We start from the raw sequence: 25,299 nt of genomic DNA, 5'->3' as shown, positions 1-25,299 counted from the left end.
TGTTGTTGGAGTTGTTGTTGGCATTGCTGTTGTTTGGCGTGGGATTGGGTGCTGTGGAGTTGGTGGTCGTGGTGGAAGTTGGGCCTGCTGTGCTGGTGGAGGTTGTTGCTGGTGCTGGGGCGGTTGATGCGGCCGGGGTTGCAGCGGCGGGTTCGGCCATTGTGGTGGTGGGCGACGACTTGCGGTCGCGAGGAAGTGTAGGCTATGTGGAAATTGAGATGGGAGGTTTGTTTGGGTTAGATGCGAGCGCGCATTGAGGGAGCTGCAGTCAGTGGTGGAGGTGGTTGTCGCGATCTATCTAGAAGCGGAAGAGAAGTGGAAGTGAATGGATTGGATGATGATCGCCGCCAGATCTTATCGTTGCTGTTTGGCTGGTTTGCATCCGCGTCACATTATCGCTCCGTCAACTTACGTACGCCTGGGAGCTGCATCTCCCCATCTTAGCGGAACCCCTTGCTCTCTTTCCTTCTCTGGCTCACCGATCTGGTCTGTTAGCTTCTTTATCTGGATAGCGGCTTGTGATATATGCTACTCTGAAGCTCGCGACATATACTATACTTAGCTTCATCAACGACTATCTACCTTATTGGACTCGCTACAGCACTTCGAGATGGATCACTCCATGCATGGTATGATGGACATGGACCATGGTCATGACCATGGCGATATGGATATGGGTGACGGACAGTGCAGCATGAATGTGGGTGCCTTCGTTGCTAATATATCTTGTTTCAAGTGCAAGCAGTGCGTGAAGTGGAGCTCACCATAACTTGTTATAACGCACTATCCTCCTAGCTCGTTGTTTATCGGTCTGGCTAACTGCGCTTGCTAGATGCTGTTCACCTGGTCTACGAAGAACCTCTGCATCGTCTTTCCCCAATGGCGCATTACCAGCACCTGGTCCCTTCTGGGTTCGCTTATTGTCATCGTCCTTTTGACAGCCGGCTACGAGGGAATTCGACAGCTCACAAGGCGGTTCGAAGCAGCTCATGCTAGAAGGCTGAGTGCATATACTACGGTTGCTGTAGGAGGTACGTACATTTCGGTTCCTATTATGATTCCTGTATAATGCATGGCGGGGATATTGGAGTCATGGTTTCTTCCTCATCTTCGAGCGCTGGTTATTGGTTTGGCCCAACCTTTGCTGAGATGAAGCACCTGACACCGTGAAGGCAGCGAGGTCCACGACGATTCTGCCACGGCCAATGTCCCTTCTAGCCAGACGCTGCCTGCCCCGAATACCGGCTCACCCCTAGTTGTAGGCAGGGATAGCCGAAGGACCGTCGAGCAACGAGGCAAGATCACCATGGCGGCATTGTATGCTGTGCAGGTCTTCTATAGCTTTTTCATCATGTAAGTCTTCTAATCTCTCACTATTGGCCTCCTCTTCGAGTTGGACGAGTTCTAAACTGTTCAGGCTGCTCTTCATGACGTACAACGGATTTGTCATGCTCGCAGTTGCTGTTGGTGCCTTTGTGGGATATTTGGCGTTTGGAGACAATACATCTGCCAGCAAAACAGTTGCTTGTCATTAGTGGGCCGCAAGCACGAAGGCTTGCCAGGAGTACTGGCGGAAACTCGGCATATTCTCAGTAATAGCTTCGTTGGATAGCTGTAGTCGTCTTGTCGTTTGTAAACAGCAGCAGTTGCATACTCGTCCAATGAACATTTATGCGTTCACTTGCAAGTAGCAAAGACTGCAATTTAGGGGACTTCAACATCGCTGTCATCTCCAAACCCAAAGCTGAAACCGCCTCCTTCGGCGGCCTCCCCTCCGTCTTGCTCAGGGTTTCCGTGCACAATTTCGTCCCATTTCCGTTTCTTCCCCTCGTTCTTCTTCTGCAGCTCTGCCTGCGCCTGTTCCAAGAGTTCAGGGTGCGATTTCTGCATCTGCGCCACAAACCGTTCGTAAGGATTGTTTACGTCCTTCCTGAAACCTGAAATCTGGTCGGCCTTGTTAGACAAGAAGTCCAGCGCAGCGCTCAGATGGGCACGGGGTATGAAGTTCTGAGTAATGGCAATAGCCGGCTCGATGTTGACGACCAAGTGCCACCATCCCGAAGGAACGTGGAGAATCTCCCCCTCGTGACAGATCCCCTCAATACAGCCTGGAGTGCGTCGTGCCTCTGCGTGGAAGCCAAAAAGCCACTCAGCAATGCTAAGAGGGGAAGTCACTTCACTCTGATCGTCTGACACATAGACACCCGGAGGCGGCGGGAGCTTCGAAGACGACGGGAACATGATCCAGTACTTCGAGCCACGGACAACCGCGTTCCAGGCACTGGTAGCGTTCGGGTCCTTGTGAAATGTACTTCCAGACCGCTCGGGTCCAATGATCAGCCACTGCCTGTCAGGGCGATCGTTGCCCAGCACGGAGAAGAAGTCTTCTCCAAAGCAACCGGGAGGCCAGTAAGTGGCTTCAGGCTCCTGGTCCGGTTGACCGACCTTAAGGCCCATCTTCGAGACAAAGGCCCGGTCGAACAGGTAAAGAGGACTCTCATCGGAGTTGTTGTGCATGTAATCGACATAAGTATGGAAAGGCCAATCCACTGCCTCTGCACGGAAGACAACCTCGCCGTAGTGATCTAGTAGCATGTTTACGGACCAATTCTTGTACGCTGGCCATTGTTTCACCGGCTCAGTCAAGATGAAGGGCGTATCGCTCCATTTTTCATTGAACTCCTCGAAAGAGAGATCGGGGAGACGAGCAATTTGGTTGCGGGCAGGGATATTCTTGATGTAGGGATCTAGAGATATGTGGGCGCAGTGAAAGGGTCGGTGCAGGACATCCGAGAATAGATTCGAGCAGTCCAGGATGCACTCTTCCGATGGAGGAATGTTAAGATAAGTTGAACGCCATGTTCCTTTCCATGAGAACGAAGCGGGAGGAGACCTAACTGAAACGTTAGTACAATGCCCCAGGCCGTCTAGTTGTAAATCTATAAATGTGATGAGAGCAAATTGCCATGTCCCACAATGCAACAGAAATAGAAGAGCAGTACTCTCGCAAGCAGATGCAGACAATAACAATAATGTAAGAACAATAGATCTATATCTCACCCGATAAAAAGAGCTTTCCAGAGATCCTCGGCTCTGGTAAAAGCATAAAATGCCTTGCATGACTGTCCAATATTCAACAAACTGGGCCCGTCGAGGTATTCCAGCAACATCAATATCGACTCATCCGGTAGGATATTAAAGGTCCCAATTGCATGGCGCAGGTTCTCTGCGGCGAGCAAGGCATTGCCACTGGGTTTCACGCCCAGAGGATGGCCAGGAATTTCTTCATGGCCAGACAGGTCCTCAAGATTAGATTCCGGATGCGACGAGTAGCTATGAGCAGCCACCGCACCGCCGAGAGGACGAGCACTGTCCAACGAATTGATATCCGGCATTTTCATGATTATTATTTGAAGAAAAAGGAAGGGACGGGCATTGAATTCTAGGAACTTTCCCAATTCGGTGGGGAACGACTAGACCGGTCACAGACCGGGCGGCGGTGGTGGTACAGACTAGTAAGAAAACCGCCCACACAACCAACGGCCAGGGCTGTCAGGCAGGGAAGATACCGGGGGTCTTATGCCCAACCCACCGATAAACAACACGCCTGTGGACTTTCGAAGCGGCAATAATACGTCCTACGCAGTAAAACACATGCTTCCTAGGCATCGAAAGTATTACCAAATATTTCCCTCCGTAGTTCAGCCAGCGAATAAGGAAATCATGGCGAAATTCCCACAAGGCAAGTACGTGGGTAGGTTGCCCGATGGAGAAGGCGGTGCGTATCGGTTAAGCTAAATTGGCGCTAAAAATCAAAAATTTCACCGCGACAAATGGAAAAAATGGCAGACGCAGGGAAAGAAAAGGGAAGAAGGGAAAAAAAAAAAAGTTCGCAGTGCTCGTCCCGCCGCTTCTGCTCCCCCATTTTCCCACACCATCTTCGGTGATCCAACTTGAACTTCTTTTCTCTTCCCACCCCTACGACTTTTGAAGTCTTTGTGATATCTCTCATCCCCGAGAGTTGTGCTGCCAGGTTCGTTGCTCTCTTCCCAGTGTTTCTCTGCGCATTGCGCCCTCCCCCACCATCCTCGCCTATCGCTAACAAGCCTTTTCCAGTTTTACTCCCAAAACCCCACCGTCTTCGATCACAGCATCTCGCCTGTGATCTTTTCTCAACAACACCGCAATCATGGCTTCTAACGACAAGGGCTTGGAGGAGATCCCCGAGGGTATGTGCTACTAAAACATCTTTTGCTTTATGCTTTTTTTTTTCTTTTCCTACAAAAGCGAGTTTGTGGTTTTTATCGATCACTTTGCTGGAGATTGGGGCTCGCTCCCAAGTCAGCAGAGGAAAGAGAGATAACCGCCACATTCCATCATCGGAACATCTTTCAAAAGAAACAAGCTGACCAGAAACTTCACCTCAATAGGACAGATCGAGACTAACTACGATGAGGTTACCGACTCTTTCGACTCCATGGACCTGAAGCCCGAGCTGCTTCGCGGTATGTGATACAAATTTTATCATCGCCCTGGTGGGGTCTGTGCCAACATGTTCTGACGACGTCCAGGTGTCTACGCCTACGGTTTTGAGCGTCCCTCCGCTATCCAGCAGCGTGCCATCAAGCCCATCATTGCCGGTACGTCTCCCCCCCGCGCGATCGCCTATAATCTATGATGCTAACTAGAGCATCCCAGGCCACGATGTCATTGCTCAGGCTCAGTCTGGTACCGGAAAGACTGCCACTTTCTCCATCTCCGCTCTCCAGAAGATTGACCAGGAGCTCAAGGCTTGCCAGGCTCTGATTGTCGCTCCCACCCGTGAGTTGGCTCAGCAGATCCAGAAGGTCGTTGTTGCCATTGGTGACTTCATGAACATTGAGTGCCACGCCTGCATTGGTGGTACCAACGTCCGTGACGACATGAACGCCCTCCGCGCCGGCCCCCAGGTCGTTGTCGGTACCCCCGGTCGTATCCACGATATGATTGAGCGCCGTGTCCTCAAGACCGACCAGATGAAGCTCTTCATCCTCGACGAGGCTGATGAGATGCTTTCTGTAAGTCCATACCAGATCTGGGCCCAGGGAAGACGTGCCTTTGCTAATAAATGTGATTAGCGTGGTTTCACCGAGCAAATCTACGACATCTTCCAGCTCCTCCCCCAGTCTACCCAGGTCACCCTGCTGTCCGCTACCATGCCCCAGGATGTCCTTGAGGTCACCACCAAGTTCATGCGTGACCCCATCCGTATCCTGGTCAAGAAGCAGGAGCTTACCCTTGAGGGTATCAAGCAGTTCTACATTGCTGTTGAGAAGGAGGAGTGGAAGCTCGACACCCTCTCCGATCTCTACGAGACCGTCACCATTACCCAGGCCGTCATCTTCTGTAACACCCGCCGCAAGGTCGACTGGCTCACTGACAAGCTCACTGCCCGTGACTTCACCGTCTCTGCCATGCACGGTGACATGGAGCAGGGCCAGCGTGATGTTATCATGAAGGAGTTCCGTTCCGGATCTTCCCGTGTCCTGATCGCCACTGACCTTCTGGCCCGTGGTATCGATGTCCAGCAGGTCTCCCTGGTCATCAACTACGACCTTCCCGCCAACCGTGAGAACTACATCCACCGTATCGGTCGTGGTGGTCGTTTCGGTCGTAAGGGTGTTGCCATCAACTTCGTCACCGCTGACGATGTCCGCATGATGCGTGAGATTGAGCAGTTCTACAGCACCCAGATCGAGGAGATGCCCATGAACGTTGCTGGTAAGCTAGCCTTCACCCACACTCTGATTATCGTATCTTCCATACTGATTTTTGGTTCCAGACCTCATCTAAACACCCTAATACCATCACCTAACGTCCCTCGATGCGGATTACGAATGCAGTTGCCAATAACGCTCCAAGGGTGAGCTGCGGTGGGAAAGACGTTTTGACATCGTTGCGCTTCTCTTGGTAAAGGAGAATCCTTCAAAAAGTGGCTTTCTGTGTCTCCAGCATTTTCTCTTTCAGCAGTGGCGAGCGGGAACCGTCTAATCTACGTGTTTCTGTCTTGTGCTGTTTATGGTTTCCTTTGTCTGTTATTGCTTATGGAGATGCGACACGCTTGTGCGATTTTATTGCTGTAATTCATGGTTCTCTTCCGGAAACGCTTTTTCACACCCTTTTTCCTTTGCTCTGTACCTAGCTCGCTCTCTGGTTGGTTAAGGATGCTGCGTTCATACTTGACCAAGAGGTCGGGCCAAAAATGTGATTAGTTCAATCAGGCTTTCTTTTCCTCGAGGCACTTTGGGTGGACGAAGATATGATTATGGCTCGGACTGGTTGTATACCTGTGTTCACTAGTATAGACAAGAGAGGTACATACCATTCCATTAGTTTGTTTTAATAGTCAATCTTCAACTCCTGGTTTTGTGGAACACGCGGTCTGAAGACTCTACTTCGTAAGGTGACTACTTGAGCCTATGTATACCTACCTCACCTTCCATCCTCCACCCTCCACATGCTCTTGACATTACCTTCATCTCAAACACAGTCCCCCGCGAAATCCCAACTCAAAAGGAACTCCTCAATCCCAATGACCAACCCAACCCGACAACCATACTCCAACAGCCCCCACCCATCCACCTTCCTCTGGGCCCACGAGCTCCGACGCGAGAACATCCAGCTCGTGAACCAAATCGACGGCCTCAGAGCCGAGCTCGCCGCTACCAACGATACAATAGCAAGTCTCACCCGCAGTCTCGAGAATCTAGAACTACGAGCACGCGAAGAGAATGCTAGGCTAGAGAATAGCCTGAAGGGCCTCGAAGCGCGATTCGACACTAATCTACAAAGTGGCATTGAGCGGGTTGAGGATCTCCAGGCCGAGAATTGTCAATTACGGAGTAGAATTGATGGGTTAGAGAAGAAGTGTCAGAGAAATGCTTGTGAACAAAATAGAATGGAGGACGGTATTCGTGTGAGGTTGCTGGATGAGGTAAGGGAGATGTTGTTGGAGCGGCGGAAAGATGGGGTGAAGGTGGTGATAGGAGGAGATAGAGAGGTTGGGGATGCTGGGTCTGATGTTCTTGTTCCGGATTCGATGCCTGTTGGATCTGTTCCTGCGGGTGGTTTGGAAATTGGGCTGTCGTCGACGCTTTCTGATACTACGTGGGGGACGCCTTCTCTGGTGGATGAGGGGCACACTGGGGCATCTGGGTCGGATTTGTATAGTGTCATGAAGCAGGGTGGGAGGTCGCTTGCCGAGTACATGGCCGCTGCTGAGGGGATCAAACTTAGTTTGCAGACACAACGGGGTGAAGGTGAGGTTGTTAGAGCGGTTGTGCGAGGTCTCGATGATGGGAGTATACAGACCCTGATCGAGGAAGAGATGAGCCGCGCTGGGTGGACTTGGAACGCATTGAGGGACGCCATGCTGAAGGTTATTCAGGAAAGGGAACCGTCTGTACCGGAGCCAGTCATGACAAGCAAAACATCCAATGGAAATGTCAGACTCGAGTCGGTCAACGATCCTCATGTCCAACGCAAAAGGCAAAGAGCGAGGAGGTTCATACCAATTGTACCGGCTGATGAAGAGGATGAACGTATTGTCATGGAAATGTATCGCCGTTGAGGGACCGACTTACTTTTTATCATTCCAGATAGTCTATATTGGAACCGAACCAGGGTATGTATATACATTGTCTATCTGATACATATATCTCGTTCAAGACAGCCGTTTAGGTCTCACTGTACCGGTATCTACCCTCACGGTCCTTGACCTCGACCTCGATGCGACCCTCCTCGAGCTCCTTGCCATCGTACTCAATGGACGCCTTCATGACATCGCCAGACTTGACCTGACCCACGCCCTTGGGAGTACCAGTCAGGACAAGGTCACCCTTCTCCAGAGTCATGACACGGGAGATCTCCGCCAGAAGTCTGGGGATCCGGTAAAGCATCAGACCAGTGGAGTCGGCCTGGCGCATTTGCGATCCTACACTCAAGCGAAGGAAAGCATTATGAGGGTCGGGAAGACGGGCCTTGGAAATCTCCTGAGAGACAGGCAGGAAAGTATCGAAGCCCTTGGCGATCGTCCAGGGGAGGCCCTTCTTCTTCGCTTCTTCTTGGACGTTGCGAGCGGTCATGTCAATACCGAGGAGGTAGCCTATAACAGCGATTGTTTTATACATGGTTAGCCATTGCCAATCCTTATGATAGGCAAAAAGGAATAAAGGCATAGGAAATCATGACTGACTGTGAATTGCATCCAAAGCACCCTTATCATCATTCGGGTCCAGATCCCGAACGGTCTTGCCCATCACCAGCGCCAATTCAACCTCATAGTGCAGGTTGGTTCCCTGAGGACGCAGCACAGGACCCTCGCCGGGGCAGAGAATAGCGGAAGCGGGCTTCAAGAAGAAAAAGGGCTGCTTGGGCTTGGTGTTGTTCAGCTCTGTGATGTGGTCGCTGCGGATAACGGACTGCGGTGTTAGCTGAATCGATCGATCGTCACTCTCAACATGCGGAGGCTCGTGGTATGTAGACATACGCATAGTTTCTGCCAATGCAGATAACCTTTCTGCAATTGGCTCTGATAGCGGAGGCCATGATGATGTTCTCAATGCTTGAGGAGGAGGGGAAAGAGGAATAATTGAGGGGGTGGGAATGGAATGTAAAGGCAATGAGGCCTGGCGGATAATAATATAATCGGCCAGTCGGAGCTCGGCCGATGCGACGCACGGAAAGGTGCTCCGCGCGCTGCGTGCGGAGAGGCTCGGATTCTCCGAGATTCGGAGGGTCGAGCCGGATGATGGGGATGATAAGAGGGTTGTGTGGGGAAGTAAGTGGGATTGCGATAATGGCAGTGATTTCTGGCTTTAATAGGATTGTAAAGGATTTGTGTAAACAATTATTTGTCTGGAATTGTCAGTAGAGACCGTGATGAGCTGAGAATGTTTTCTTATTCTCGTTGTTCCTTACGTCACCCGCTCAGTTCATGAAGGGTGCTTCTATCACTGCATGTCAACTACACTCTTTGCACTGCGTCTGTACATAATCATCCGAGTTGAATTTGAAGAGCAGGGCGTCTTGCCAGTACAGTCTATTATATTAGTTGCAGAATATCGTTCATCTCTCCAGTGATCTGAACCAAAATCGCCATGCAAGTAGCTGAGATCCTCTCCGATCTGACATCCCTACGCGTCTGTGTAAGTCCTCCTTGCCATGACGCTCAACCAGTTTCTCAGCCTTCTTCTCCTTCTATATAGTGGAACAATATAAACACTCGTCTCCAATACAACGTTCTGACTACCTCATCGTCAAAAAACCAACTCAACTAATATCCAACCACAGGACCACCATGACGCCCTCGCGCTCGTTACTGTTAATGAGAGAATACCCCATATTACAGCGCAACTAGGACTCAAAGCAACGAGCACAAGCCAAGCAAGCTCTGGAGCAGATTTGAGTCGCTACGAAAACGAGGACCTCAGTCGCGCAAAGGAGCTCGTCGACGTGCACTACGAGTTCAAGGCCCGTCATGCATTAGGCACGGTTGATGAGGAGCTTGCGCGTGCAAGGGAAGAAGTAGGCCGAGTGTTAAGGGAACTAAGCTAGTTAAGAATAATAGCTACCTGGCTTTGACGTTATTTTGTTGTTTGCGAATTCTACCTTTCATGCATCTGGACGTTTTATTTGGGCTGGCGTTATCGGTGAAGGGCTGTATGTTGATGTCACTCCGAGGTAATAATATCATATAAACATACATAGTGTTTCAAAGGTGCTGTGACTTCTAGGATGCTATGCTGCTAAGAATCCTCGCCAACTCTGGCATATCTTGGGCTCCATTACTCATTGGGTAGGGGGTGGGGGTTGCAGTTGCAGTTGCAGCCAACACTGGCCACTCCATCTTCCTTATCAGAAAGCCTAGTTCCCTAGCCACCAGATAATTTATTTTACTATTGATCACTACAAGTCACAATTGCCATCTCGAAATGATGCATCTTCTTGGGCTACCTACACCATCTACTCCACAATCTCTCTCTATATACATTGACATATAACATTCATGATCTCAAATCCTGGAGTTGTCAGCAAGGAATATGATTGAGTACATTAGATATTGGGGGCACATGTGATTGCAAGCAATTGTGCTCTTGATAACCTGGTTTTTTTCACTAATAGGTCATTGGATATTGGACTGACCTAGTGGTGCCAGACATCCCATTATTTGTAACAGTGGTGATGAGCTTTCTGGTAATTGCTTTCCTATTCGCGTTGGACCCGGTCCTAATAAATTCATCCTGTCGATCCCTCCAGCTCTCAAATGAAGGGCAATCTGTCGAAGGCTACCTCTGAGCTTTCCAAATGGTATGCTTGGGTTGAGATATTACAAAAGTGGTCCGTCAGAATCAAAGTCATACAGTTATATCTGACATGCGCAGTGCGTGGAAGAGCTGGGGCGAGTTGTCTGTGTCACGAGTCCGGCACTGACGTCCTATGACAATCTTTATCTTGAATATGATACAGCATTTCCAGGGTTTGTTTTCGGAAAGTTAGATATAACCCGGCTTCAAGAAGCCTAAGCTGAAAGGAGTCTTGGTATGTACCGTCTCTAAAGTGAGGAGAACCCCAATATGTAGTTGATAGTCTACCACTCAGCTTCATGGATTGACATATACCGAGCTGAAGCCTGAGCAATCTATCAATTTAAAGTACACTGCAAAAGAATGACTAGCAGTACTTTATGGCCCCATACCTCCTGCCCCTCTCAAGTCATTCTTTGCATACCAGGTAAGAGCTTGCTTCAGGGCTGTAAGTCTTCTTTCGAGTATGTCGAATACTGAAAATACTTAGTTTCACCCGTGTATTATTACTACCCTTAACCCGACATTAGATCCCTCTCTTCTATCACAGTGTTACCTAAGGACTGGCCTGACTCTCAGGCTTGGCGGATGGCTCTCCACGCAAGCCAAAACCCTTTCAGGAATCTGTCGTCAGCAAATTGGCTATTATACTGGATTAGAGAGCCACATACCCCGAGATTTTTCTATGTAGATGGGGAACCATCTTTGGCAGTTGCCTCCTAGGCGTCCTGGTTGTCACGCTTGACAAATGGCTTGGTACCAGTCAGATCTCTTCTAAAAGCAACGCCCTTCCACGCAGCTTTGTCAGCAGGCTGGTCATCACTTTGGATTGAAGGACCACATACATTTGGAAGGCCCGGACCAAAAGGTCCATCAAAGTCTTTCGCAGTAGTCTCCTGCGCATCCTGGACGTCACGCTGGTAAGGGAACGAGTCAGAACCAGCCGGTTCAAAGTTGGTCTCTCGAGCCACGGCGGCAGATTTCTGGCTCGAGAGGTCCTGTGAAGCCCTGCATTAGCCGGTTGCCTAAGCTGATCCCTGAGCAGTAGACAAAGAGCTGTTCAGGGTGTGTCCATATTCTATTACTTACGGTGGGCAAGGCCAGGGTCGCAGAAACCAGCGCGAGAGCAAGGAGTGTGTATCTCATCTTGAATGTTGGAGAGGTATTATAAAATGAGACAGGCGTGCTGTCGAGGCACAAGGGGGTGGATTGACCGTTGGTTGAGTCAAATTGTGAGTTCTGTGTAGAGCTGATGAGAGACGTCCTGGCGTTCGTTTTATACGCGAGCTCGCCCTACCCTGAAGATTCGACTTTCGGGCCTGTGTTTTTCTTCTCCCCGCTTTCGTGGCTACGTCGGCTCACTGATGTGAAGAGATCACACCTTCCTGTTGATCAGCATGCAGTCGTAGATGGGAAAATACGATGATCAGCCCCTAGTCCGGCATTGGTAATCTATGGTAGTCAAATCCCTTTAGTAGCTTTGCTACGAAGGGTGAGGGGATTCATGGAACTTGTCATTCTCAACCAATCCTCGTGAGCTAAGTATGAGGCTGTATAGCAAGAGCAGATTATACTGTTGCATGAATGGTGTGATGATCGACAAATGCAATGCTACGAATGTCATCACAGCAGTCGATCACCGAAACACAGTGTCGATGTATCGCAGCTATGCTCGACTGGGAGGTATCGTAACTGGAGGAAGTATTCCGCGAGATTTCGAGTCACATCTGCCCCCGTCTCTCAGCTGATCGGCCTGTTCCAATATAGTATAATGTGTAATGGCCGGTAATCTGGGATACAGGCTGATGGGGGAAAAAAAAGCAAGTATGAGCTGAACCTCATGAGAGAGAGCTCAGCTGACTACTTAGTCTCTAACTACTTGATGCAACTACTCACTAGTTACTGCTCAGCCATACTTATCCAATGATCCAATCAATCTATCGAACTTGCAGCATACTAACCGCTCCTAACATTTACTTCTTGCCCGGAGTTTCTATACGGCACCGCGAGATACTGGCGCTTCCTCCTGTATGGGCTTGGAATGAGCCCGATCCTAACAACAGTCCTCCAGGGCCAATCTGATTAAACACTGCTAACTGCCAATATCTGTGCATGTACACAATTTAAGCGATATGCACGTCTCGTCTACCACTTTCCTCAAATGATCCATGACGCTTTCATACCACTTTGACTTGTCTGTAGTCCTTTCTTTCCTCCTTTTCTCCTCTGAAACAGGCACACGGATCCAGTAACCCTTCCTATTAGCACCACCTCCATAAAAAGGCCTGGGGCCACGACCTGGACCTCAACATGAGTGACCCTGAAGCGGTGGAGGAATTTTGGATCCATCTCGACCACTGTTCTAATTCTATCAGCCAGAGTCTGATGTGTAGCTCGGATGCATCAACCATCCACTGGCTGTGGAATGAGAGTATACCGCGGTGGCAGGCAGATGGAAGAATCGTACATACCTGCCGCAACTTTGAAGCTATACGGGACTGGGCCTTTGAGAGAGGGGCTGGAGTGGTAGACCTCGAAGCATGGGTGCCGGACCCGTTACGCGGGGAGGCATAAGGAAACTATGTGGTTAAATAGGTGGGGTGGCTGTATATTATATGTGATTATCACAAAATTTCATGGCAACGGTATGAGTGCAGAGGCTCAGTGACAGCCCACACCGTCGAGGATATAGAGTTGAATATAATACTACGTAGTGACTGGACGTGACCAGGCACTTCAAGTTTCTTTCGAAGGGGAGAAGGAGCACTGGCATAGTCAAAGATTAATTAATTATTGAAATATAGTAGTGCTTAAGACTGGGATAACATATAGATTGATCCCTGAGTCCTTGAGAAGGTAACTACTAGGACTCGGGTAATATCAACTTCCCAAAAAGGCAAGATTGAAGCTATCCTCGGTCCGACTGCGACTCCGGCCTTCGGACGTCGAGACACACCCAAACCGCAGTCTCGTGGCTGGCTCATCACCGCAGCTGTTCACGCGCCGGTCGCTGCACATATTGTCGACTCCTCAATAGCTGTTGGTTCTCTCGGACTAGGACTAGAAACCATGGCGACGAGTGTGGATGCCAAACTGCTGAAGCAGACCAAATTCCCTCCGGAATTCAGCCGGAAGGTGGATATGACCAAGGTCAACATCGAGGTGATGAAGAAGTGCGTTGCAAAAGCCCCAGCTAAGTTTCTTATCGCGAGGTGCTGTTATCATCCGGATCTGGAACTAACATTTTGACTATTGCAGATGGATTGCTGGGAAGATCTCCGAGATTCTGGGAAATGAAGATGACGTCGTTATTGAGCTCTGCTTTAACCTTTTGGAAGGGTCGCGGTTTGTATGTACGACCTTTTACCTTTTGCCTTTAATGCTGATTTGCTATGTTTTACTCGGGGTTCAGCCATTCAAGCTAACTGGTTTCACTTTGCATTATCTCAGCCCGATATCAAGTCCCTGCAGATTCAGCTCACCGGATTCCTGGATAAAGATACTGGCAAGTTTTGCAAAGAGCTGTGGTCGCTATGCTTGAGTGCCCAGGAAAACCCCCAGGGCGTGCCCAAGGAGTTGCTGGAGGCGAAGAAACTGGAGCTTATCCAAGAGAAGGTGGGATGCCTCGCGGATGTCTGGGTTGTTGGTCGCATGCTGACGCCTTCGTTATTTAGATCGAAGCGGAAAGAGCCGCCGAGGAAGCCCGCAAACAGAAGGAACAGGAGCGCGCACGAGAACGAGAACTTGAAGACCTTCGACGCAGAGAACGGTCTGAGCGCACAAGGGGAGGAAGAAGAGGCGGTGGTCGCGGTGGTCGAGACTTTGATAGGCGTCGGTCGCCTCCGCGACAACGCAGCCGTGACCGTTTTCGAGGTCCGCCTGGCAGACGAGAGTTCGATTCCTACGTGCCCTCAGGCTCTCGTCGAGGCCGTCGGCCATCCCGTTCGCCCAGCCGCTCTCGTTCTCGCTCCGTGTCTTCCTCGCGCTCACCCCCACCACGTCGGCGCCATCCTGGCAACGACCGGAACCGACGACGTCGGTCGATTAGCGGCTCTGTCTCCCCGGGACCGCGGTGATCGCAGGAGGCCCAGGAGACGCAGCCCTGATTACGGTGATCGTGCAAGATCCATTACCCGCAGTGAATCATCACGCTCACGTAGTCCCAGAAGAGACCGACGGAGACGGAGATCCGTTTCTTCCCGCAGTGCATCGCGTTCACCTGTCTACAGGGATCGACGCAAGAGGAGAGGTTCTTCAGCATCGAGGTCCCGTTCGAGGTCGCAAGGGTCGGATGGTAGCGGCACCAGACGCAGAGGATCATCGCCTCACTCTTCACGAGATGATAAGAAAGAATCCACCGCTGATATTGCAAAGGCCCGCAAGTCCCGTGACGACCGCCGTTTGAGTCGCAGCAGAGATCGCAATGACACCCGCAGACGCCGGTACTCGTCCCAGAGTGTTAGCCGCAGCCGCAGTCGAGGTCGCTCCCGCAGCGCCAGCCAGGACTCCCGCAGTCGGAGTCGCAGCCGCAGCCACAGCCGCATGAGAGATAGGAAGCGGCGTCGGTCCATTGAGAGATATGCCCCAGTTGCGCGGAGACGGCGCAACACGTCCTCCGTATCCGTCCCCAGTGATAAACGAAAGAGGATGGCTGATGAAGACGAGGATGCCGCCAAACGATCACCACCGCAGGCTGAGAAGCCGAGCTCGAGCGACCAAGAGATGAAGGATGCCACTGAGGTGGGTGAATGATTTCTGAGGGTCCTCTTCACACAAATTCTATGATTTCCTAAGTTCGTTCAACGCCCAAACAAACCCTGCATTGCTCCTCTCACCGTACAGACCTAAACTAACCACCTGATCGCAGACTGCTGCTCCCTCCAATAACCCAGCTCGTGTACGCATCTCCAGCTCCGAACTACGCGAGAAGCTGCTCCGCGAGAAGATCATCGCGATGCGCCGGACCGCCTCGAGCGACAAGGTAGGTAGCTCTGCATCTTCAAGGTAGTCTACATGCCCTACCATTCAGGGCGCACACACACACACACAGCTTCACCTACATAAACCCACATACCAAAGTCCCACTAAAAGAGCGAAGGATTGGAGGATTCCGCAACTCAATACTTAGCGATCTATGCACACGTGGTAATGTCACTATAAACAATAAACAAAAAGAGAGTTTGCATCCTATGCCTGTCTCAGCAATATCTCCGTCAATAGTCCATCCAACCCCTGTGCCATCATAGAATAATTCATTTTTCTGCAAAGTTCAGACCACGCAATCCCAGTTCCGTGGAACAAAGTTTTCTTGGCAAATGAGATAGTAGTCTAATTCTACAGTGATCCCAAATATTAGTCCGGGGGAACCACTACTAGCGCACTTCATTTAAACAAAGTTCACCCGGCACGCGACCGTTTTCGGGGGATTCTCCACAAGGCTAGGTTGACTATTAATTTCGGGCTGATCGACTATTGAGACTATTGTTTGTCGGTTATTTAGACCGTTGAGCCGTTGGTATAGAGATGCTCAGTTAATGGGAGATCTTAATATGGTGGTTGGTTGTGGTGGTTGTTAGCTGGGAGGGAGCCAAGTATGCCCCTATTCCACCTTCTGAGGAGCCAGGGGGATATGGGAGTAGATTCGGTAAGGCATTAGTGTACTGTAGAGTAACAGGGTATGGTATCTTGCATTCGGGAATTAGATAGGGGAAAGAAATAGTGCCATTGAGCACGCCTTTCAATTTGGTACATGTTTCCAAGTGCCTCCTATATGGACAATGTTAAGACCTCGTAAGGATTGGCGTTGAAGGCAGACTGTATGTTAGAATACTCAGCCTGAGTCCGGCTCCTACATGGGTAAATAGTAGATAGCAGAGCCATGTCACGCTTACAATAATAATAACAATGACACAGAATTTTATACTGTAGGTACTGAATCACGCCTAGGAAAATATCGAATTCGTATCGAGGGGCACTTGAGGGGGTATTCACCAGTTGGTGATAAACCTAGGTGAGTTGTACATCAAATCAACTACAACATCATATCATGTAAAATTCGTGTAATCTACTGCAGTCTAGATAGAAAGTTAGATAATCCTAAACAACCGACGGACTTCCTCTCGTCATCGTATCCCTTTTCCCCTTAACCTCGTGACGAACGAACAAACAAACTATACCAACAGCCCCCTATAACCGACTAAGTACCATCATCAGCACAGACACTAATCCTAACGAGCACAATCCATTCAGATAGGAACAATAAATAATAATAAAATATCTTAAGCACTGAACCCACCTACAAAGAGCAGCAACGATCACCAAGACACATATAAGATCATCTTGATAAGAGCTTAAGCACACATACATACCCACAATAGTAGTGACTCCATAATGCCAGTACCGGTTCCCACTGTATACTTGTCCCAGATAATGAATGACGTGCGCCCATCACCCCCCACAGCCCTATATAGGTATTATATTATAATAATAGCATTGTAGAAAATAAGCATCCATTTAATAATAGTCAATTAATTAACCACCCATTCGCACAGATAATTTTAGTAGTAAGTGGATAGCATGCAAAACACGAACATCCCAATTCATCCCGTCTCCAATCTCCTCCACCATGCTAACTAGTCAATCCTAACTCAAGTCACTACGGTGTACACATCAGCTCAGAATCACCTCTTTTCGTCAGCTTACCCACTGCGTGCCGCTATCATGACGTACCCTGTATCCCGTCCTCAGCCGCTTGATGATGATGTAGTGACATGTCGTGGCTGTGTCGCGTTCTCTAATTGTGATCGACTGAGTAGTGTTTTGCTCAGACCTTGTCAGCTGAGTGGGATGAGGTGGTTTGGTTCTGGAACGTTGATGAGTAAAGACAGACAAACAAACAAACAGGCAGGGATTCGTATTAGAGGGGCATTCGTTCGTTCGTTGGTTTGGCTCTAATCACGATGGACGGGATCGTCGGGGGCAGGAGAACTGTCTTACTAAGAACGAGGATTGTCTGCTTGGTTACTGCTTTGGGAGTTTGGGGCAGAAGGGGGCCGCTCATGTTGTTGCTAAGAAATCAAGATCTACTTGGCATGGAGATACGCTGGTTTGGCATATCGAATCGAGATTAAGAAAAAGAAAGAAATGAACATTCAAGACGAGGCTGGCTTTCGCTCAATCCTCCATCATAAGTACTGTACAGGTATTCAAATAACACATCATTGCATCGGCAAGGCGAATGGACTCCATTGGAGGGAAAGGTGGGATAGTATCAAACAATCAAGCCAGAAAATAAAGATTTGTACCTGCTTCGCCACTATAGACATCCTGCTTCCCTCGCCTTGTACAAATTCGAGCAGATATTCAAGACAATCTTCACAATAATTAGAATTAGAAAATTAGGTATGTACAGGAGGACTATTCACCATTGATGCCGTTGCTATCGTCGTAACTTGTAGGCTGCTGTTGGAAGCTTACCAGTCGCAAGCCGAAACGCTCACAGTAGCAGTGACGGTGACAGTAACCACCTCAGTCTCAGAGCCAGAGCCGGAGCCGGAGCCGGAGCCAGCGACGGGAGCGGTGGTGATCTGAGGAGAGGAACCGCCCTCAGTAGCCGAGGTGGCAACGGGGACAGGAGTCACGGTCTCGGTAGCGACAGGGACGACAGTCTGGCCGGTGATGGTGTCGCAGGGAGTGGTGGAAACACCAGCGCTGGCGCCCTCAGGGACGCTGGCAGTGGGAACAGCAGGGACGCTAGCAGCGCCGGAGGGGACGACACCACCGCTGGGGGCGGGAGAGCCACCGCTGGGAGCGTTGCCAGAGCCAGACTGAGCGGGAGCGGCAGGGGTCTCGGAGGGGCTGACACCGCTGGGGGCACCAGGGGCGCCAGACTCAGCAGGGGCACTGGGGGCAGAACCGCCCTCGGTCATGGTAGCAACGGGAACAACAGTCTGGCCGGTGAGGGTGTCGCAGGGAGTGGTGGAAGCACCAGCGCTGGCGCCCTCAGGGACGCTAGCAGTGGGAACAGCAGGGACGCTAGCACCACCGGAGGGAACGACACCGCCGCTGGGGGCAGGAGCGCCACCGGAGGGAGCAGGAGCACCAGACTGGGCAGGAGCACTAGGGGCAGAGCCACCCTCGGTCATAGTAGCAACGGGAACAACAGTCTGGCCGGTGAGAGTGTCACAGGGGGTGGTAGAGGCACCAGCGCTGGCACCCTCAGGGACGCTAGCAGTGGGGACAGCAGGGACGCTAGCACCACCGGAGGGAGCACCGGGGGCACCAGACTGAGCAGGAGACGAGGGAACGACACCACCGCTGGGAGCAGGAGCACCGGAGGGAGCACCAGGAGCACCGGACTGAGCGGGAGCAGAGGGAACAACACCGCCAGACTGAGCAGGGACACTGGGGGCAGAGCCGCCCTCGGTCATAGTAGCAACGGGAACAACAGTCTGGCCGGTGATGGTGTCACAGGGGGTGGTGGAGGCACCAGCGCTGGCGCCCTCGGGGACGCTAGCGGTAGGAACAGCAGGGACAGAGCCGGAGGGCCCGGCGGGAACAACGCTACCAGAGGGAGCAGCACCTCCAGAGCCAGAGCCGGACCAGGAGCCGGAACCAGAGCCAGAGCCAGAGCCAGAGCCAGAGCCAGAGCCAGAGCCAGAGCCAGAGCCAGAGCCAGAGCCAGAGCCAGAGCCAGAGCCAGAGCCAGAGCCAGAGCCAGAGCCAGAGCCAGAGCCAGAGCCAGAGCCGGAGCCAGAGCCGGAACCAGAGCCAGAGCCAGAGCCAGAGCCAGAGCCAGAGCCAGAGCCGGAGCCAGAACCAGAGCCAGAGCCAGAGCCAGAGCCGCCAGTAGAACCACCAGTAGAGCCGCCAGCACCACCACCGACGATGGGGGTAACGCTAGGAGCACCAGACTGAGCGGGGGCACTAGGAGCAGAACCGCCCTCGGTCATAGTAGCAACGGGAACAACAGTCTCGCCGGTGATAGTGTCGCAGGGAGTAGTGGAGGCACCGGCACTGGCGCCTTCCGGAACAGAGGCAGTGGGGACAACACCGCCGCTAGGGGCGCCGGGAGCACCAGACTGGGCAGGAGACGAGGGAACGACGCCACCGCTGGGAGCGGGGACGCCGCCAGAGGGAGAGCCAGGAGCACCAGACTGGGCAGGGGAGGAGGGAACCGAAGGAGTGTCGGTAGGGCTGACACCGTTGGGGGATCCGGGAGCGCCGGACTGAGCGGGAGAGGAGGGAACAACACCACCGGAGGGGACACCAGGGGCACCGGACTGAGCAGGCTTGCTGGGGCTAGAACCGCCAGTGGGAACCGAGACGGTGGGAACAGCAAGGAACGCTGACAGCGGGGGTCGAAAGCGACGGCAGGAATGCTGGAGGGCGCTGGGGATGAGCTTTAGAACGAAGATCCGGAGCTGGAGCCGGAGCCGGAGCCGATGGAAGGACCGCCGGGGATGCTGCAGCCGGTAAGCCATTCAATGACGATGATCTCAATGGAGGAGCTGATATCAACACCAGCGCAGCCACCGATGACAGCAGACAGCTCAGCACGAGACTCCAGGGAAAGGGAGGCCAGACTCTCGCCAGACAGCAGAAGGGAGAGCACGCCGCTAATGTTGACACCGATGAGAGTGTCGATGGTACCGGTGATGAAAGTCTCGAGTTCGGTAATGATGTCGGTGGACAAGTCGACGGTGACGTCGCCGCTCAGGGCAAAGGAAAGCCAGAAGTAGAGAACGGCCTTCAGCTCAACGCCCAGCTGGCAGCTATCGCCAGAGAGCCAGACTGCCAGGGCAGCACGGGCATCGGCGCTGACGGAAGTGGCAAGCTTGCCCGAGATACAGGCCTCCAGAACGACCTTAACATCGGCCTCAATGTCGGCGGCGAGGGAGGACTTGAGGAAGGCAGAGAGGTAGGCCTGGGCGCTAGCGGTGAGGGCACCGGAGGTTTCGACAAGGGCGTTAATGGCGGCACCGACGGAGACAGTGGTGAGACCAGCAGTGGGCACAGTGCCGATGGTAACAACGCCAGACACACTAGCCTTGCCCTCCAACCAAGCAAGGACAGCAGCCTTGAGGGAGGCACTCAGAGAGCACTCAGAGCCGGAAAGCCAGACCTTCAGGGAGGCCTCGATGTCCGAAGCAAGGTCGGCGACGACACCACCACCAGCACAGAGGGAAAGACCAGCCTTGATGTCGGCATCCAATTCGACACCAACGGATCCGGACAGGAAAGTAGACAGAGTAGACTGGAAAGAAGAGCTGAGGACAACAGCGGCCTCGAGTTCGGAAACGGAGAAGATACCGTCGACAGTCACGTAAATGTCGCCCTTGGCAGCGACCTCGGCGCAGGTGGGAATGAACAGAGCGAGACCAGCACGGACATCGACGGACAAGGTGGCAGAGTCCTCACCCTCACACCAGGCCAACAGAGACGACTTGAGGGAGGCATCGAAGCTGGCATGAGCCCGGATCCACGCAGCCAGCTCCGCACGAGCGGAGGCCTCGATCTTGCCAGCAGTGCAACCCAGGGCACCACCTTCAAGGACAGCAGCTGCCTGAGCGCTGATACCAGTGAGGAGGCTTGCGGAGCTCTTGACACCGCCGCCAAGGAGGGCCTCGATGAAACCGGTCAGGTCCTCACCAAGGTCAGTGAGGATCTCGGCGACGAGGCCGAAGGTACGGGGGTCCAAGTCCTTCGTGGGGAGAGCGAGAGCATAGCTCGCCAGACCGGCGAGCACGAGAAGCTTGTCGGAACGCATTGTGCCGAGAGGGCAAAGAATGTATAACAAAGAGTGAGTAAGACGTCAGCGAGTGTCTGAATTGAACCTGTCAAAAGAATCCAAAAGAGTATGAAAATGGAAGAACGGCTGGCTCGAGGCAGCCTAATTGGTTAACGACAGACTGGTGAAAATGAGGGTCGGGTAAGGAAAGACAGAACCCAAAAAGCAAGACAAAACAAAGTGACTGACGAAGGGCTTGATGTTCATCGAACGAGGTGATCAGCCTGGAGGTTTATATACCCCTGAGAGGGATTTCCTCCCGTGCCAGCGGGATCGGGCGATGGAGTTCTCCCCCAAGTCTGGAACCACGAATGGAGCTGCACACCCGGCTGAGAGCATGTTGGGTCCTCTGTGATCGAGGGACCCGGATCTTCGAGGCCAAGCTAGCCAAGTGGATGCGCCGGGTGCCAGTGGAAACTAGGAAGCAAACCAGAGCGGACTACCGTTGTATGTGGGCTCATCCGAAACAAACTAAGCAGAACGAGAATACTATTTAGGGGAACGGGGTATCCTGGACTGAGAAGGTATTAGTTCCGAGCTTTTTGCGGGTCACCTCTGACCTTTTCCGTCCATAGTAGTATTATTTTGTCAAGCAACGGACGCTGTAAGCAGGGGGAGGAGCCTAGGCCGGTGAGCCACTGACCAAGGCCGCCACCAATTGGGGCTCTCAATTCAGTACTGGTGAGAGGCTCCGTTGTCAGGGAGTAAGTGAGTGAGTACACTAGTATCAATCAACCATGCTTCTGATTTGAAGACGCTCATGCTAGCATCCACGGTGGGAAAGAAAAAAGCAAGTAAGAAGAAAAAACATGGATGCTTCGGTGTGAGCGTCTGGGTGTGCAACACTGCTGCGGGAAGGTACAGTACAGTGGGCATCGGCAGCACAGCATGAGCAACATCATTATCATCAACATCATCGTCGGGTCACCCGTGGGGTGGTCAGCGACCGAATGCCAACCAGAAGAGCAAGTCGGGGGGGTGATGTTGGCTGTGGTGATCGGATGACGGGCCAATGGCAGTCAGACTGCGCAGACCCTCATCAGGTAAACAAGAGGATAATCCCAGTGCCGGCCAGCCGTCGAGGCCGACCCATGGGCGATCAACACGGCCGGTGTTTTGTCCCTGAATTGTGAGCCCGGTTCCACCTTCTCCCATGGATGAAGTCAATGTGAAACTTTAGAGTTGCTTAGATCCCCTTTCAAAATGTGATAAAACAACTAAGAGAGAAAAATAGTCAAATACGGAGTACGGAGCCTAACCGACGCTATCCAGGTGTGGTTAGGAGAGAAAAAGACAGGTATAGTGGGCAGAGGAGGGGAAGGCAAAGGGAACAAAAACTAGGAAAAGCAACAAAAAAAAGGCGTTAAGATTTTTGTGACATATGTGCGTTGACTGATCAACTAATTTCCGGGGCGGTGCATAAATCCAGTTCCGGAACGTTAGGCTTCAAAAGACAAAGGAAAAAGCAATGACAAATGCAAGAGACAAGTGAACTCTGAAAACTAATAGAGAGGGGGCCGCCCACTCTTCCCCCGGACAAGAAATCCATTCCACAATACAAAGTAGATAGTGCAATCAATAATTGAAAGGAGCACAGATCTTATCTGCGCACTACAGTCATGAAGGACTCGTAGTAAAATCAAAACATCGATTGAGAATCCGGGCGAGTGCTCGACAGTGTCATGCTCTATCTACCCACTCCAAATATAGAAAAATTAATTTCCCCCAAGGAGGAAGAAAACTCTCACTTCAAACAAGCCAGCTGGGGTCACTAACCTAAAAAAGTAGCGGGAGACTACTCGTGGACTGAAGTGTGCAGGGGACAACAACAAGCAGAACAGGAGCACAACTTTCCTGTGCTGCGCACAACCGAATGTGGTCTGGTGGATGCAGCCTTTGCACGCTAAATTAGTGCATTATTAGCATCGCTTTTTAGTCAGGGACAGGAAGCTGCGGATGCAGTAGGTACTGCCTTAGCGCGGCAGGCAAGAATACTTACGGTAAAGCGCCCTCAGCCTGAGAAGCAGAGAAGCCAAGAGAACATCATCCACCACAAGCAAACGACAAGCTGCACAACACAGTCTGCCCTAAAATGTCGGTTGACTTTCTCGTGCAGCAATCTAGACTGCTCTTCAATACCAATATTGATCCCTGGCTAGTCGACCTGGCAATCGTAATGGCAAGAAAGCCTTTTGGAAAGGGCAATCGTTGCCCGAACAGGCGTTCCTGACCCGAAGGTCTCGTACCTTTGGTTCCTGAGGCTCCACCCCCCTCTTTTCCCCCAAATCCCAATGGCCTGAGCTGCCGGTTGCCCGCTTTAACCGAACACTACTAGTAAGGCCAGTCCTGGGCCGACGGCTTCCCCTCCAGACGATGGAATCAAGGCAGTGGAAGTGGACACTGGGTTAGTTGTGGACACAGGTTTGTTTGACTCTGGAACAGTGGCATCTGCATGATGTCTTCGTGGTTTCATCACTTGCAGATGGGTTCGATCGTTGTTCGTTCCTGTGGAAACTCTAAAAGACCGACCCAGTTAGGACTTCTAGTTAAAGTTGACCGGGTTTTGAGTCGACTAACCTCGGAAGTTTACCTAATTTGATTAATATTGATTGACCGCCGCAAATAGCCAGGTACTACCATACCCTGCACCTAAAATTGAGCGAATAGCAATTAGCATATGCTGCCGCCGGAACAATGACCGGGGAGCAGCTGCCAAGTCACTCTGAGGGGAAGGAAACGGAGGCAATCCGATCAGTCACTGCAGGGGGCGGCGAACTTCGGTCACACCCATGGAGGAACTCTTCTCCTGAAACTCCCAGTCTCCCTAGGGAGTAAGTACGACGACAACGAAGGACGACGACGACGACGATGATGACGATGACAATGACTGAAGGCACACTCGGCCGCGCATACCTCTTTAGGAAGCTGCAGACCGTCAGGTGATGTCAGGTGCTTGTGGCAGGTCACGTCAAACCTGAGGCCAAAAACACTTTTGACAATCGGGAATATCGTTCATGCTCCATGTTTCAAGGTTGGACTAGTTTCCTGTATTGGGAACTTTGCCCCAGCGAGCTTATTCCACGTTCTATTTTTGCCAGAGCTGATCCATATCATAGGACTCCTCCTTTTCTCCGCCAGTTCATCGATCTGTAATTTCTGAGACCGAAACTACGCCACTGAACTTACGAGTCATGGATTACACTTTAGCATGCTCATTTAAGCACAATTGCGCTCTTGGATTCCTCGTATCGGCAAGAAAATGCCTCACGATACACGCGCAAAATTAGTTCTGGCTCAAAGACTGGATCGAGAGGACAGACTTCATGCAATAAGCAACTTTTCGCACTATCAGTTTCCAGGCTTATCAGGATGCTGACAAGTCGATGAAGTATATACCTGAACTTTAATGGGTCTGTCATAAAGAACAAACCACAGCAGATACTTGCACTGGCAAAAGTTGTCACATGCAATGGCAATCGATGTATGCCTTCGACGCACACATCTGCTATCCAAAGGTTATTCTCGGAGTAAGGAACAGGGGGTTTGGCAAGCAAATTCCCTGTTCACGAAACCGCCTCAGTTCCAGCAAACCTGTATCAAGCCCTCAACCTACAAAGCTCGCAAATGGGACAGCTGGCTACTAGGGATCATAGCTCGTGTAAACCGTGATTAGTTGGCGTGATCCATTGTTGAGAAGACAGGAGGCAACTACGAGCCAGAAGTAGGGGGACCTCTCTGCAGTCGGTTCTTTCGTCGTCTGGTGTGCACATTCCACTGTAGATTTGACTATTAGCCATAGAATCAAACTTGTTCGAATATCGTGCCTTGACATGCCATTCCATCCTATCTCGTACTTTTATCGTGAGAAATTCATTAAGTATACGGTATAATTAGTTATCGATCCTTAGTAGTTACTGTCTGTGCGTTGTATTCCGTTTGCAGTCGTGTCGCCGTTTGATTCGAGGTTCAGAGCCAGGAAGTTTCTAGGGCTGTGTTATCATGATGTTTATCGTAGTATTTGTGAGTTACTACTCAATTGAATAGTACTGCTTGTAGTACTGCTGCCAGAAGTTTATCACTACTACGACGATAGTACTAATTAACTTCAATTGTGTCAGCATGATGTGCTTAGTATTACCAGTGACTCATTACACGCTTCATACTAAT

At 51.3% G+C, this 25,299-nt stretch overlaps 13 protein-coding genes across 13 annotated transcripts; 7 read left to right on the top strand and 6 right to left on the bottom strand.

Annotated features, from left to right (window-relative positions):
* Positions 1–610: 610 nt before the first annotated feature.
* An02g11700 (uncharacterized protein) lies at positions 611–1,535 on the top strand (the record flags this gene model as incomplete). Its single annotated transcript, XM_001400261.3, has 4 exons — positions 611–700; positions 833–1,031; positions 1,263–1,353; positions 1,418–1,535. The coding sequence occupies 4 exons, from the start codon at positions 611–613 to the stop codon at positions 1,533–1,535; spliced, it is 498 nt and encodes a 165-aa protein (XP_001400298.1).
* Positions 1,536–1,704: 169 nt separating this feature from the next.
* Positions 1,705–3,395, bottom strand: An02g11690 (uncharacterized protein; the record flags this gene model as incomplete). The annotated part of the gene is made up of 2 exons (XM_001400260.1): positions 1,705–2,893; positions 3,061–3,395. The coding sequence occupies 2 exons, from the start codon at positions 3,393–3,395 to the stop codon at positions 1,705–1,707; spliced, it is 1,524 nt and encodes a 507-aa protein (XP_001400297.1).
* A 794-nt stretch (positions 3,396–4,189) lies between these two features.
* Positions 4,190–5,832, top strand: An02g11680 (uncharacterized protein; the record flags this gene model as incomplete). Its single annotated transcript, XM_001400259.3, has 6 exons — positions 4,190–4,229; positions 4,431–4,505; positions 4,572–4,640; positions 4,699–5,057; positions 5,118–5,760; positions 5,822–5,832. 6 exons carry the CDS (start codon positions 4,190–4,192, stop codon positions 5,830–5,832), a joined length of 1,197 nt encoding a protein of 398 aa, XP_001400296.1.
* A 739-nt stretch (positions 5,833–6,571) lies between these two features.
* An02g11670 (hypothetical protein) lies at positions 6,572–7,460 on the top strand (the record flags this gene model as incomplete). The annotated part of the gene is made up of 2 exons (XM_059746644.1): positions 6,572–7,380; positions 7,427–7,460. 2 exons carry the CDS (start codon positions 6,572–6,574, stop codon positions 7,458–7,460), a joined length of 843 nt encoding a protein of 280 aa, XP_059603523.1.
* A 255-nt stretch (positions 7,461–7,715) lies between these two features.
* On the bottom strand, positions 7,716–8,531 carry An02g11660 (uncharacterized protein; the record flags this gene model as incomplete). The annotated part of the gene is made up of 2 exons (XM_059746643.1): positions 7,716–8,143; positions 8,234–8,531. The coding sequence occupies 2 exons, from the start codon at positions 8,529–8,531 to the stop codon at positions 7,716–7,718; spliced, it is 726 nt and encodes a 241-aa protein (XP_059603522.1).
* A 606-nt stretch (positions 8,532–9,137) lies between these two features.
* On the top strand, positions 9,138–9,766 carry An02g11650 (hypothetical protein; the record flags this gene model as incomplete). Its single annotated transcript, XM_001400256.3, has 4 exons — positions 9,138–9,185; positions 9,331–9,564; positions 9,608–9,699; positions 9,748–9,766. The coding sequence occupies 4 exons, from the start codon at positions 9,138–9,140 to the stop codon at positions 9,764–9,766; spliced, it is 393 nt and encodes a 130-aa protein (XP_001400293.3).
* Positions 9,767–11,062: 1,296 nt separating this feature from the next.
* On the bottom strand, positions 11,063–11,489 carry An02g11640 (uncharacterized protein; the record flags this gene model as incomplete). Its single annotated transcript, XM_059746642.1, has 2 exons — positions 11,063–11,341; positions 11,433–11,489. 2 exons carry the CDS (start codon positions 11,487–11,489, stop codon positions 11,063–11,065), a joined length of 336 nt encoding a protein of 111 aa, XP_059603521.1.
* A 1,923-nt stretch (positions 11,490–13,412) lies between these two features.
* On the top strand, positions 13,413–15,095 carry An02g11630 (uncharacterized protein; the record flags this gene model as incomplete). The annotated part of the gene is made up of 5 exons (XM_059746641.1): positions 13,413–13,555; positions 13,602–13,692; positions 13,794–13,958; positions 14,018–14,415; positions 14,573–15,095. 5 exons carry the CDS (start codon positions 13,413–13,415, stop codon positions 15,093–15,095), a joined length of 1,320 nt encoding a protein of 439 aa, XP_059603520.1.
* A 2,391-nt stretch (positions 15,096–17,486) lies between these two features.
* On the top strand, positions 17,487–17,726 carry An02g11627 (hypothetical protein; the record flags this gene model as incomplete). The annotated part of the gene is made up of 1 exon (XM_059746640.1): positions 17,487–17,726. The coding sequence occupies one exon, from the start codon at positions 17,487–17,489 to the stop codon at positions 17,724–17,726; it is 240 nt and encodes a 79-aa protein (XP_059603519.1).
* Positions 17,727–17,815: 89 nt separating this feature from the next.
* Positions 17,816–19,294, bottom strand: An02g11625 (uncharacterized protein; the record flags this gene model as incomplete). The annotated part of the gene is made up of 1 exon (XM_001400252.3): positions 17,816–19,294. The coding sequence occupies one exon, from the start codon at positions 19,292–19,294 to the stop codon at positions 17,816–17,818; it is 1,479 nt and encodes a 492-aa protein (XP_001400289.3).
* Positions 19,295–19,746: 452 nt separating this feature from the next.
* Positions 19,747–21,111, bottom strand: An02g11620 (hypothetical protein; the record flags this gene model as incomplete). The annotated part of the gene is made up of 1 exon (XM_059746639.1): positions 19,747–21,111. One exon carries the CDS (start codon positions 21,109–21,111, stop codon positions 19,747–19,749), a length of 1,365 nt encoding a protein of 454 aa, XP_059603518.1.
* A 332-nt stretch (positions 21,112–21,443) lies between these two features.
* An02g11610 (hypothetical protein) lies at positions 21,444–22,265 on the top strand (the record flags this gene model as incomplete). Its single annotated transcript, XM_059746638.1, has 4 exons — positions 21,444–21,536; positions 21,759–21,836; positions 21,887–21,990; positions 22,076–22,265. 4 exons carry the CDS (start codon positions 21,444–21,446, stop codon positions 22,263–22,265), a joined length of 465 nt encoding a protein of 154 aa, XP_059603517.1.
* An 862-nt stretch (positions 22,266–23,127) lies between these two features.
* On the bottom strand, positions 23,128–24,551 carry An02g11600 (hypothetical protein; the record flags this gene model as incomplete). Its single annotated transcript, XM_059746637.1, has 5 exons — positions 23,128–23,148; positions 23,379–23,532; positions 23,775–23,854; positions 23,920–24,106; positions 24,529–24,551. 5 exons carry the CDS (start codon positions 24,549–24,551, stop codon positions 23,128–23,130), a joined length of 465 nt encoding a protein of 154 aa, XP_059603516.1.
* Positions 24,552–25,299: the final 748 nt, after the last annotated feature.

Source organism: Aspergillus niger (assembly GCF_000002855.4).
Source record: "Aspergillus niger supercontig An02".
In the NCBI taxonomy this organism is placed as follows: domain Eukaryota; kingdom Fungi; phylum Ascomycota; class Eurotiomycetes; order Eurotiales; family Aspergillaceae; genus Aspergillus; species Aspergillus niger.
This window is presented reverse-complemented; position numbering and strand designations above follow the sequence as displayed.